Raw genomic sequence first — 14,084 nt, forward strand, 5'->3', positions numbered from 1 at the left:
TTATTTACCGCGTATATTAAAAAATGTCCAATGCTGATGCGCGCTTTTGTCACAAAGCGCCAAATTGACGCCTGTTGCCATGGTTATCCACGCTATTTTATTCATGAGTCCATTGTTTGGAGGGTGGACTAATTAATTCAAAACAGTGGACTCATGAATAAAATAGCATGGACAACCACGGCAACAGGCGTCAACGAGGCACACTGTGAACAAAAGCATGCATCAGCATTTGACATTTTTTAACATACATGATATATAAGCGTAATTTATACAGGAAATCTGCATAAACCATGGGTTCAACCGATGGTTTTAAAAACCATTTTTGTGAATTCGGGCCTTTCACTCCTAGAATAATTTATGACAAGCTATCCCAAAACCAACAGTACCCCACCAGGGAACTTTCTCTGTAAATCACCAAAATAATAATTTGGTCTTCAAAAAGCAAAAAAAATAAACAAGTTAGCTTATCTGAAAGAGTAATTCCTCTCCTTCAAATTATTAAAATAGAACAGAAAACAAGACACAAGAGCTTCGTTGGCACAAGTTTTTACAGACTGCTTGGAAGAGTCACTACTTGAGTGAACCCCAAACCTTGTTTCCTCCTTGTTCTTTGAAGTTCTCACTGAAAATCATGTACATGCTCGTGTTATTGTTGATCAATTTCGACAAGTTATGTATCATTTGAAAGCTTAGGATGTGGTTTTTTAAACTCGATAAAAATCTAAAAATTCATTTTGGGCAACTTAGAGTTGGTTTCGGGGACCAAACTATTATTAGGGCTTTTTACACAGAGGACCATCCCTGGTGACTTATTGTTGATTTTTGGGGTGGCTGGTTTGTGATAATGGGGTGTGTTCACACTAACCTTCATGTGAGCAATTTGATCCTGTTCCCACTGGTATTTCTTCATCTGATTCTCTTCTTGCTCCATTCTAGTCTTCACATATGAATCAAAGTTACCCTAGGTAAAAAAAAAAAACCCAAAAGATAAGAGGATGTTACATTGTGTGTGCGATTTATTTTTTTCAATCAGATATGATTATTTACGTCTGGGACCGACTTTAGGCTGAAAGACGTGTCAAGGGCTTGAACCTCAAAATCAATGATAACTTCCCCACAAAGTGTGGAGTACAGGCCCATGCAACAACATCCAACACACTCTTAACATTAGTTTGATCTAAAGAAAATCATCTCATCATTTTATTTGTACTTTATTTACATAAGGAAGCATTGTCAGTAACAAAATAGCTTTCTGCAGCAGCACTGTTCACATAACATAGAATGTTTTATAATTCTCTACAGGATGGAAGATTAAATATCACTCTGAAACTTTAATGTGAACAGGGCATGCTTCTGAGTTCTTATACCAGTGATACCATCATCATTCGAAAACCTTCTCTCCAACTTGAACTCATTCAGAATCTGGTAAAGCAAAAGGTTTCTTTATAATCATGTGATGGTTCACACTATTCAGGAAGTCACAATTCAACAATTCTACTATCCGTTACGAAATTTCCCAATGGCAGCTGGTGAATGGACTACAAGAACATTTACCTATTTTATAACCATTTATATTTTGTTATACTGTATCTGTACAGATGAGTGAAACATAAGGCTATATACTACTGTGGGAGTCAGAAAAAAAATTACACTTCAAAAAGCATCACCTTAAAGATCAATTCCAGTTGTGGGGACGATCTCAAAATGACTTTTTACAGAATTTAATATAATGATCACCAAAGTGTCTGTTTGTATGAATAAAAAATATGTGCCAAAGGATTCTGGAAGAAATTGTGTAATTGCTGAGAAATGAGCAAAATAAGCGCGGATTCTGTCACTTCCGTCGGGTCTTTAATGCAGCAATAATAATACACTGTCCCACGTGTGCCTACCTGTGTTGGCGATCTTCAGTGTGAATGTTTTTTAGCTTAGATATTATGATTTCACAAAGTTCAGTTTATGTAACTGTACCAGATCTAGATCCACGATGATATAGTAATACTTAACCTTGGTTTTACAGACTTTCTCACGAAATCAGTATTTTACTGCAACTACTGTCATTTAGCTTTAAAGTTGAATTAAGAAGGGGGTGAGTTTCCATAAATATAGGTTCTACATACAATATATAGTATATATAAGTTGTTCAAACACATAGCATGTCACAATAATCCTCTGCCTTCTCGATATTTTGCTTTGAAAGTCTATGAAATTAGCCACCTGTCAGAGCCCGAGAGACGAGTGTACAGAAAAGTCACTCGGAGTGTGACGTCACCGGGGGGAATTTAGTATAAGAGGTGCCTGAATGTCATACAGAAATGCTATGCAGAGAGAGAAAGATATTTTACAATTTTTTTTCAAAGCAACTCAAATCAAACAAATAGGACTGATATGTACAAATCTTTACTTTCCCTGTATAAAAAACAGTATGAATAACCACCATGAACTCTTCAATCATGATGTAAGATAGCAAACAGTGAGTTATTGAATGATATTTTCACTATTTCTCATTTATTTTATCACGATGTTCAATCAAGTGAGTATAGCTAGAAAGTAATTCCGGCGGCTAGCTCAGCGCGCGCTGAACGCATAATACTAGTACACACAACACCCAGGCATTGAGTGTACTGTTATGGACCGGTCTGGTATGTCGACTTAGTTCATGGCCGTGCAGCGATCCCCTGGCGTTTTTTCTTCTTTTCTTTTATCTTTGACTCCACTTTTATATCCTCTGGATCATTTCCACTCATAGCTCATTCCACAGAACAATCTTGAACCAAACGTATAGTATTCTTTCTCGGCCTTCTGAGTTGTTTTCTATATTTAATTACGCTAGGGGTCACCGTCACACATACAAACGCAATTCGGAAGTGAGTTGAAGACAGAAAGATATATAGTAATTAGTATACATCTCTATGGTTGAAGACAACAAGAACGGTACGGTAGCTCGACAGCTAGCTGCGCCGGAGCGGGCGGCCGGTCGGCACAAAGCAATTCCGCAACCAACTGTGTTTTTTTGCAAGAGCCGCGTCACACGCGGATAAATATGTCATAATAACACGTCTGCTACGTTATCGACTGGTGAGAAGATCTCGATCAAATTTCATATTATTCACCTTGAAATTATTCCTTTAGGGTCTATGGTATCATTCTGAGGGAATTCACAGATTTGGAATAATAGTACGGCCACAAATATTTTAATCATTTCCTCTTTGCAAGTTCTATGGCTCGCAGATACAACTTCAACAGCAGTTATTCCATATGAAGGAGTACGTGCATAGTACAAAACGGCACTGCCTTTTTTACTACACCGGGACCGAATACCCCCCGGTGACGTCACACTCAAAGAACACCCGTCTCGGTAGGCATTGCAGGAGCGAACTCAGGGAAAATGGGTAGGGATAAATCGTTCAAATTCACTATTTTGAAAAAAGAAAATGGGGGGTCGAATCACCTATTAGTGTTTGGGGGGTTGTAAGGTTGCTATTAATGTAAATATCTCAATATTTGGAATCGTCTTCTTAATTCAACTTTAAATACAAGTGTCATGAAGACACTTGTATTACATATGGCCTGTAAGATTATATTTCCCAAATAATTTGATACCCTACATATGTAGTATAGGTTTATGCTTGGATAATTAGTAGGCAGTCTTTGCTGTGATGTAAATTTTGATTTGTGCCAAAGGTATGACTGCAATTAATGAATGTAATTGCAGAAGCAAATGAAAACCCTTTGAAATGATTTTAACTGTGTTATTTGTTGATAGATTTCACCAAACCTTTATTATTGTTTGTCAAGATTCAGCTCATGAAAAACAACATGATGCAAGGGTACACTTCCTTCTAATAGATGGACACAATGGCCCGTATTCTGAAGTCGGGTTTAACTTAGACCATGGTCTAACTCTGTGCTTAAATTATGGGGAGCCAAATATTCAAAAATTCTGTTCCTATTGTATATTTCTTATGTTTAATGTTTTGCTTTCATAATGAAGAAAAATACATGAAAATACTTAATTTATCATTCCCAGACAATTATGAACAATTTAGGTGTCATATGAGTTAATAGATTGGATGTGTACTGTTAGGGAGTTGTGCCCCAATTCGCTCACCATAGTTAAACCACTACTTTAAACCAGGGTTTAATCTAAACCTGAGTTCAGAATACGGACCAATGTATCAAACAAAATGAAAACTTAGAAAAAAAGGAAGAAATACTTACTCCATAGCTATTTAATTTCTGTTTATGTACATGAAGTATATTTGTACAGACTCCATTCAAGAAGTCTTGTGAGTGTGATATAAGAACCAATATCCTCTTGTACCTGTGGGATGAAAAAAAATAAAAAATTAAATTTAACAAGTGGAATGCCTCTGGCCGTCTCACCTGCATCACGCGATTCAATATAGCAGCAGTGCTGATTTTGAAAACTACTATAACTCGCACAAGATGTTCAGTGATACTTGGTTACTCTTATTTCCACGTTTTATGAACTAGACCAATACACTTATAGAGATATGATGGCAATTCAACAAATACCCCCAACGTGGCCAAAGTTCTTTGACCTTACATGACCTTTGACCTTGATCATGTGACCTGAAACTCGCACAGGATGTTCAGTGATACTTGATTACTATTATGTCCAAGTTTTATGAACTAGACCAACACACTTTCAAATTTATGGCTGTAATTCAACAAATACCCCAATTTGGCCAAAGTTCATTGACCCTAAATGACCTTTGACCTTGATCATGTGACCTGAAACTTGCACAGGATGTTCAGTAATACTTGATTACTATTATGTCCAAGTTTCATGAAGCAGATCCATAAACTTTCAAAGTTATGATGGTAATTCAACAGATACCCCCAATTCGGCCAAAGTTCATTGACCCTAAATGACCTTTGACCTTGGTCATGTGATGTGAAACTCATGCAGGATGTTCAGTGATACTTGATTAACCTTATGTATAAGTTTCATGAACTAGGTCCATATATTTTTTAAGTTATGATGACATTTCAAAAACTTAACCTTAGGTTAAGATTTTGATGTTGATTCCCCCAACATGGTCTAAGTTCATTGACCCTAAATGACCTTTGACCTTGGTCATGTGACATGAAACTCAGGCAGGATGTTCAGTAATACTTGATTAACCTTATGGCCAAGTTTCATGAACTAGGTCCATATACTTTCTAAGTTATGCTGTCATTTCAAAAACTTAACCTCAGGTTAAGATTTGGTGTTGACGCCGCCGCCGCCGTCGGAAAAGCGGCGCCTATAGTCTCACTCTGCTATGCAGGTGAGACAAAAAGGCAAACAACAAAATTGAAAAAAAAATTGCTATACTTTAAGAAATGTCACTTGATAATCATTTTGATCTTGCATGAAATCATATTTTGTTAAAACCATTTTGGCTCTGAGAAAAATTGATATTTTCAACACAAAGCCAATATTAATTGCTTCTACTCATAAGTGAACTTTGAACTATATTGAAGATCAACGGCTCTAAAAATTGTCCTCTGCCCCAAGTATTGTAACCTTAACATTCAACGCTGCCATTCAATATTTATCTTAAAGGTAATTGTATTGCACAAAAGTGAAATATGCACATCTTTCAAAATAATTAATTAAAATACGATGAATAAAAGTATCAAATGATAGCTTGTTTTAGATATTTCATTAGAAAAACCCTGAAATTTCAATAATGAACGCAGGGGCTTTTTTTAATATGATCTCTTATTTCCCTGGGAAAATGATATCCCTACCTTTCTCCACCAGTACATGTAAATGTAACAATATAAATTATAGTTTCTGTCTTGTCTACACAGGTAGAAAAATGTGAAACAAATTCCAACAATGGATGAATAAACTCTCTAAAAGACGTATACATGGATGAAAACAATGAGGATTTTACAGAAATAACTGACTCTTTCAATTCTTCCTCAAGCCACACGCAAGCTTCTAGATCGAGATGATTTGTAGGCTCGTCGAGCAGTAATAAATGGGGTTTCACAAAGAGCGCCCTTGCTAGGGATATCCTCATCCGCCACCCTCCGGAGAAGTCTTTTGTCTTTGTTTGCATCATCTCTTTGGTGAAGCCAAGACCGTGGAGGATGCGACCTGCGTTGACCTCCGCCTTGTCGGCGTCCAGCTCATCCAGACGGTCGTAGATGTCCAGTAGCCTGTCTTCAGCCTCTGTGAATAAATAAACATTTGAATTTTGACTTAAAGTTGACTTTTATAGAGATACAGTTGTGCTCAGAAGTATTCATACCCCTAAGAAAATATGTGTTTTTTGCATTTTTCATAAAAATCAAAGCTGAACTAGGTTAACTTGCATAGTAGTTTAATACTACTAGGCATTATCTACAAAAGCATGCTAATTTTATTTTTATCTCATTTGCATAATAATAGAGAAGATGACTTTTCTGAATTTTCTGATGTTCAAAAGTATTCATACCCCTGTCTTTCTCAAGTATAATACACCTTATTTTTCCATAATTCAAATATATTACTACCCCCATATGGTTTAAACTGGACCCTATAATGTCAGGCATGAATACAGAAGAATTTAAGCCATGTTGCATGGTATCCAAGAAGAGGAAGTTCCTTAGATCTCAGAAATCTTCCCTCTTCTGGGGTTTATCCAGATGTTAGTTGCCATGTTGATAAAATTGATTTCAAATCAATTCAATTCAAGATTGGGGAGGTGGGGGCCTTTCGCATTTTTAAAATGAAATTTTGTTGAGAAAGTCAGTCTTTTAATTCCAGAAATATCAGTGGTTCTATAAATTGAGAATCAGTGGCAAGATCTTTGTCAGTTCATCAGAATCAGCTTAAACTTCATCATGGTCAAGCGAAAAGAACTTAGTGACGACCTGAGATTGCGAATAGTGAATGCTCACAAAGAAGGTTTGGGCTACAAGGCAATGTCCAAGCGTTTTAAGGTTCATGTGGCTACTGTCCAGAGCATCATCAGAAAGTTCAAGACTTTCAACAAAGTGGAGAACCTTAAAAGACCCGGAGGGAAGCCCAAAGTCTCAGCAAGGCAAGGAAGATGTTTAGTTCGAGCTGCTGCTGTCAACCCCAGAATCACCACAAAGGAGATGCTAAAAAATCTCCATGGCAAAGGGACCAAGATCTCCAGGCAAACCATCCAGAGGACCTTGAATAAGGCAGGATTGAATGGACGACGGCCACGGAAGACTCCACTCCTAAAACCAAACCACACAAGATCACGTTTGGACTTTGCCAGAAGACATCTGGGAAAGGATTAAACTTTTTGGAGGTCTATTCTTCGGTCTGATGAAATGAAGATGGAGCTGTTCGGACAGAGATGCTGCCTACATCTGGAGGAAGAAAGAGGAAGCCTTTATCCTAAAGAACACAGTGCCCACAGTAAAACATGGTGGAGGGAGCATAATGCTTAGGGGCTGTTTTTCAGGAAGAGTCTGCTGAAACACTTCAACTTGGCCCCGATTGGATCTTCCAACAGGACAATGATCCAAAGCACACTGCCAAGAAGGTCAAAACAGGGTTTCAAGAGAATGCAGTTTACGTACTGGAGTAGCCGAGCCAAAGTCCTGACTTGAACCCAATCGAAAACCTTTGGAAAGAGCTCAAGGTGAAGGTCAACGCAGGGAAGCCCAGCAACCTGAAGGACTTGGAGAGGATTTCAAAGTAGGAATGGGCCAAAATCTCTGTAGAGACATGCAAGAACTTAGTAACAAACTATAGGAGATGTCTGGAGGCAGTCATTGCGAATAAAGGCTATTCAATTGATTATTAACTTGTGGTTCGTGACAGGGGTATGAATACTTTTGGACATCAGAAAATCAAGGAAATTTATCTATTCTTTTGATATGCAAATGAGGTGAAAATAAAAATGGCATGCTTTTGTACATGATACCTAAATGTATTTGACTGATTTGTAACTGACTCCAGTTCTACTCTTACTTATTAAAAATGTAAAAAAAAGTGATTTCCCAAGGGGTATGAATACTTCTGAGCACAACTGTAAGTCAGAGTTTGAACTTTTTTCCATTATGGTTGTGAGTTAAAATGCCCTTGATAATTAATCAGGAAGTTACTACCAGTATAGGGGACCATTGCTGAAAGACTTGCGATCAAACGCTTCTTGATTTTCAACCAATGAAACAAGCATATCGTTGGCAGTCATCCAAACCGTCGTATCACACTTACGACGGTGCAAACCCATTTCAGAGAAAATCGACTACAAATCTTACTCTAAAACTAATTTTCACACTTAGCTCCCCTGCCTAAACATAATCATTACTAAAAACATGGTTGGAAAGACCACAAATATTGCTTGACATTGGTATCTTTATTTTTACACAAAACCAAAGATCGGAGAAAATATCGCAAAACAGCTACATGCTTGTAATTTCGGTTTGAGCGGTTTAGATTTTTTCACTGTTCAAAAACGCCAGAGGCGATACAACAACCCTGACCGCGATTTCAATGCAAGCGGTCAGTCAAAACGTTGTATCGCTTTTACGTTTAAAGTCAATGCAGTGCTGATAGGACGGTTTGACTGTGTGCAATAGGTCCCTGGCCTGTAACATTAAAGATGCAATCAACTGCTCGATAAAGTTCTATCTTTATGTAATAGGAAAATCATGTACAGTAAGTTAACATCAATTACAAATGTTAATTGCATCCATTTATGAAAGACCCCCCCCCCCAGTGGGTGTTTCATAAAGCTGTTCATAAGTTGAGAGTGACTGGTGATCCTTTTATCATTATGCAATAATCACTGATGAACATTTAATGGTGAATATCATTTACCACAAGAAAGGATAACCAGTTGTTCTTAAGTCACTCTTAACTTACCTACAGCTTTATGAAAAGGCCTCCTGGTGTATGGAACTGCCTATTGTATAGGTGATATTACATTTTCACGACATATGTATCCAGATTGCACATGAGCTCAATTGCATGCTACAGCACATCTGTAACAAGTGTGAATGGCATGACCGACATCCCAGTGTAACTTCCAGGGATCAGGGTCCCATCTTACAAAGAGTTGCGATTGATCCGATCAACCACAACTATGGAAAGCCAGCAACGCCTAACATCTAAATTGCATGTTTATTCAAAATATTTTCTAGATGATGATGTATATTCATACATTCATACGTGGTCTAGTGGTTTTGACTTTCGCCTTTGAAACAAGAGGGTCGTGGGTTCAAATCCTAGCCATGTTTTCCTTCAGCAAGAAATTTATCCACATTGTGCTGCACTCGACCCAGGTGAGGTGAATGGGTACCCGGCAGGAGTAATTCCTTGCATGCACTGAGCGCCGGTGATGGTAACTTGAGCTAAAGCCGGGGTAATAATAGCAGCGCTTTGTATCTTCAGGCAAAAAGCGCTTTATAAATCCAGCTATTATTATTATTAATATTATTCATCTTTGTCTTGGTAATTCAGCTGAGGACATTTTGCTAATTTCCTGTAGGAAAAATTATGATATTAACGAATTTTCATAGTTCAGGTTGATTGGATCAATCAAAACTCTTTGTAACATGGAACCCTATTCTTGTTTTCATTATTGCAACAGTAAAAAGTAAATAAGTATTGCTCAATAGTGGAAGATTAAATGACTTTAAAAACTGAACAAACCTGGGCCTTCTAAATGTGCCAGTTCTTCTGATTCTTTCTCCAGTCGTACCCTCTCAGCGTCTACCTCTAGGACACATTCTAGAGCAGTCTTGTCGCTGGCGGCCATCTCCCTTGATAGATGGAAGATATCCATGTGATGGGGGATGGGTACTTCACGCTTCCCTATTGCATGCAGTAAAGTCGACTTGCCTGGATACAGAATTACAATTTAAAATGAATAGTACAGCTGTTTAAAGATAAATGCCAGGTGTGGTAATGATTTCAAAATGAGTTTGTGTCTGTATCTATGAATGAAAAATATGTGCCCAAAACATTCTTGAAGAAATTGTGCATTTGGCAGAGAAATGAGCAAAATAAGCATGACATTACATCAAAAGTTTGTGTCTACATGTATTTCCAAGTACATGTAATAATACTAGTAACACATTGTCCTAGATGTGCTTATCTGTGTTGGTCAGCTTCAGTGTGATTATTTTTCAGTTTAGATTTCATGATTTCAGTAGATCAGAGATGACATGGTGATGAGAAGAGTCTAATCTGGTTTTACAGAATTTCTCCTGAAACCTGTGTTTATTGTGACTACTTTCATTTATCATTAAGGTAATGCAAAAAATTGAGAAATATGCTGACAGGAGTAGACATACTACTAGGAATGCAGGTTAAGTAAACACAACCGCCTGTTCGTGAAGCGAGTGCTCTTCCATGTGGCCACCATGCACAGTTTGGGGACATTTCAACCTTCTGACATCGATGGTCTTGAGATCATGCATAACAAACAGGTTTAATAATCATCACCAGTTAATCTATAAATGCTACAATCACCCGTGTCATTTAGACCTACATGTACATGTAGACCATACCAACTTCTTACATTGAGCTAAAATCTTTTAATCAAGGAACAGTTCGACCCTGTGGCGTTTATTTTATTTATTTTATTTCCAGGCAAAAGACAACAAGAATATGTACAAGAGGAAGAAATTACCACCGACTAGTGCCTGAGGATGACTTAAAGGTATTGTTTAACTTTGTGAGCAGCCGATTAAAAAAATTCTCAAACCAAGATGAAACATGTGTACAAGTGCATGTATTAGAACTAATAAACCCTGAAAACAACCATTGTTGAGAATGAAAAGCTAAAACTACAAGGCAAACCCCGATTTTGTAAATAGGCGTCTTATAGACGCCTAAATAGTACACATAAGTGTATGGGATGAAATTAAGATGGTGTTTTCGGTCACTTTATATTTCAATTTTTGAAGCACTAAATAATTATTTTCAAACGCAATTTTTTCTGGGCTTCATTTTTGTAACATATCAGACACACAGGTGACAAGTGTGACCTTCTAGCTCAGATTTTTTTAAAGTCAAACCAATGTTAACCAATCACTTTAAAAAAAAACTTGTTTCTGTTATGAAGCTCTCCTCACTAGTCGGGGTTTACAAATATACAAAAATAAAATTGGTATAAAATGGCAATATATGTTTAGATGCATCACTTATTAACACAAAGACTGTCTTAAGGACATGCATCATATTATAACCAGCTTAATGGAGAATCCGCTGTTACTCTACCATAATGACACTCACTTAAGCCGTTGAGACCAAGGCGCCTACTGGCATTGAGCTCAATCTTTGAATCAAGGAACATTTTGACCATGTGACGTTGATGGTCTTGAGTCATGTGCGACATTATAAATAGCATTATGGAACATCCCGATTATCTTCAATTACACTCACCTGAACCATTTAGACCTAGTAGACCATACCGCCTACCCGCATTGAGTTCAATCTTTGAATCAAGGAACAATTCGACACCATGGAATGTCAGTGTAACGTTGATGATCTTAAGATCACAGCTGGCTGGATGCGAGACTAATACACCTGTACATGACCTGGCGTTGGCGCTGATGTCGACATCGTTGAGGTCATCAGTGATGCCATTCACTGCAGAAGGATATCACAAAAAGATACTTTTGAAAAACAAGGTTTTGAGAAGTTATTGTCAGAAATTTACTTTAGATGACCCGCTTTCATAAACCTTGCGAAAAAAATTTAAACATTGTAGAAATTGATGAAAACCTTGCTGTCAGAGAATCATGCTGTAAGATTTCAGTAGCTTGTAACTTTCGAATGAAAACAAGTTATATTATAAAGGGCCTATATCTCTAGTATAGTAAGCAAATGCCTGTGTATTTCTTAACTTACATTTAGGCAAAAGGATATCAATCATTGAATTTTTTCAATTAAGTTTCAATTAAAATTATTATCACATTTCATGTGAAGCATTTTACAACACCTTTGATCACTTCTTGTTTTTGTATTTTCTTCATAAGATCTACATGGTGTATAAGTTGCAAATTCCAAAGTCTCAAGTAGCCATCATCATTTGAATACCATATTTCTTCACAGATAGATCTGAATCTGGTAAAGCAATTTTGGCAAGTATAATCATCTGATGGCAAAACTAAACAATTTTTTTCAACCGAAGAGATGACAAATGTACACTTGTGCATGCATGCAAAACTTATCATCAAGTGCTTGTTGCGCAGTGAATAAGTTATTCACAGAGTCACTAAAAATCAAAACAAATTTTATGGGAACTAGATGGAAATCATAGACAAGGTGTTCTAAAATATTACAACTCAAAGCTATGAAATGTTAAAAAGAAAAGAAAAATAGATTTTACCGCTGATATGAGGCATGTGTTCAATGATTGCATTGCATTGGCATGCATTATACAATCTAGGGAATACCCATGGCCCTGTTGCATAAAAGTTACTACTAATAGTACTTTGATACTTTAATATCCGGTGTTAAGTACCATTCAATCCTTGATCCCGACTGGCTATTGACCATTGCTACCATGGTAATTACCATAGGATGGCAAAGTTATTGTATTGGTAACTTTTATGCAACGGAACCAAGTTCAATTCCATTCCCTTTGTTCAAAAATTACAGTCACGTACATCAGCTTAACTAACCTCCATTTGTTTGTCCATTGGTTGTACCATTGGTAGTGCCGTTGGTTTCTGCTTTCTTGGCTCCGCCTTTTCCCTTTGGTGCCCTCTTTTTTGGCATAGTGAAGATAAGTTATCAAAACACCACAGCGAACAAAACTCTACTTTCAGCGCTGTGAAGTTCACTTCAGGTCACTGGGAAAACACTGCAAACAACCTTCAACTTTGGTCTCCAGGCACTGATGTTACCTAGAATTAAAAAAAGAAAGATACCGGTAATCGTGTTGGAGTCAACTGATACAAGCATTGACCATATGTAAGACCATAGCAGATCTATATAAGAAAATTTGAATTGCATGTAATCGTTGTCTATCGGCTGTCAGCCAAACACGTTCGTGTTAGCATTTTCAGTTTATGATGAACAGGAATACTAACACCAACGTTGGCTCAAACTGCAAAAGAAACATGATGACGACCGATCGTTGGAAACTGACACCAGTTCTTTCAAATCAAAATTTTGGATATTAAATCACATATTTCACGAAGCTGGTTAGCTGATAACATACTTCTTTAACTTTGCTTTATTACGCGCTGTTTCCCCCACCAAAACAAAAGGGGGAATTAAGCAGTAACAAGCTAGACCCTAATCATGACAATGCTAATCGACGAGGGTGCGATACTATCACCTTTTTTTCTCCATAGACGATAAAGTTAACGTGGTTAAGCTTTGTGCGAAGCACGGCAGTGCACAGGCACTACAAGTACCGTACTATGGGAGACTTCGGTCTATTGACGGAGGGGATGCTGCAGAGCCAGGCAAAATCTCAGTGGAGCATTCCCGGGGGTGGGGGGGGGGGGGCACTCGACCAAAAAAGTGGTAGGGGTGTGCCGCGGGCGAGACAAAAAACGGGGGCCTTGGAGCGGGCTTATTGTAAAAAGGAGGGTCCTTGGAACGGGCTTCGGAACTACAAATGTTTGTGAAAACGGGGGTCCTTGGAACGGATTGCCAGCGTGTGCGGTGCGTATTCATCCCTATGTAACGTGCATGCGTGCATGATGCAGCTAGCGCGGCCTCCGCCGGGTGCGCTCGCGCGGAGGCGATGGTCAGACAGCGCTCTGCGGCCGCTTTTCACCAAAATTGCAGCTCATTGTAGCAGATCAATGCGACCGGAACGGCGTAACGAAAAATATGCGAAGCTTTGGAGCGGATTTCTTTCTTCTTATTTCTCGATAAGAAAATGCTATGCTTTGGAGCGGCTTTCTTTGTTCTTTTTCTCAGACAAAAAAGGCTATGCCTTGGAACGGAAATTTGAGTGTAAAAATGGGGGTCCCCTCCGCGGCACATACCCACTATGCATTATATACTGAGTGCCCCCCCCCCCCCGGGGGAGCATTATCCTGACAGAATTAGACTGAGAATGAGACAGTCACCTTTATCAAATTTTCATGATTTTACAAGGAATGTATAATTATAACTTAGTTAGATC

At 38.0% G+C, this 14,084-nt stretch overlaps 1 protein-coding gene across 1 annotated transcript in view; it reads right to left on the minus strand.

Annotated features, from left to right (window-relative positions):
- Window positions 1–14,084, minus strand: part of LOC129275257 (ATP-binding cassette sub-family F member 2-like) — a 31,761-nt gene that overhangs the window by 14,710 nt on the left and 2,967 nt on the right. Inside the window, exons 2-7 of the mRNA XM_064108214.1 lie at window positions 12,622–12,846; window positions 11,378–11,584; window positions 9,641–9,829; window positions 5,926–6,193; window positions 4,222–4,324; window positions 866–961 (exon numbers count right to left, since the gene is read on the minus strand). Coding sequence (XP_063964284.1) covers window positions 866–961; window positions 4,222–4,324; window positions 5,926–6,193; window positions 9,641–9,829; window positions 11,378–11,584; window positions 12,622–12,718 — 960 coding nt within the window. The 5' untranslated portion in view covers window positions 12,719–12,846. The remainder of the gene's footprint in view (window positions 1–865; window positions 962–4,221; window positions 4,325–5,925; window positions 6,194–9,640; window positions 9,830–11,377; window positions 11,585–12,621; window positions 12,847–14,084) is intronic.

This window comes from Lytechinus pictus, chromosome 13 (genome assembly GCF_037042905.1).
Source record: "Lytechinus pictus isolate F3 Inbred chromosome 13, Lp3.0, whole genome shotgun sequence".
Classification (NCBI taxonomy): domain Eukaryota; kingdom Metazoa; phylum Echinodermata; class Echinoidea; order Temnopleuroida; family Toxopneustidae; genus Lytechinus; species Lytechinus pictus.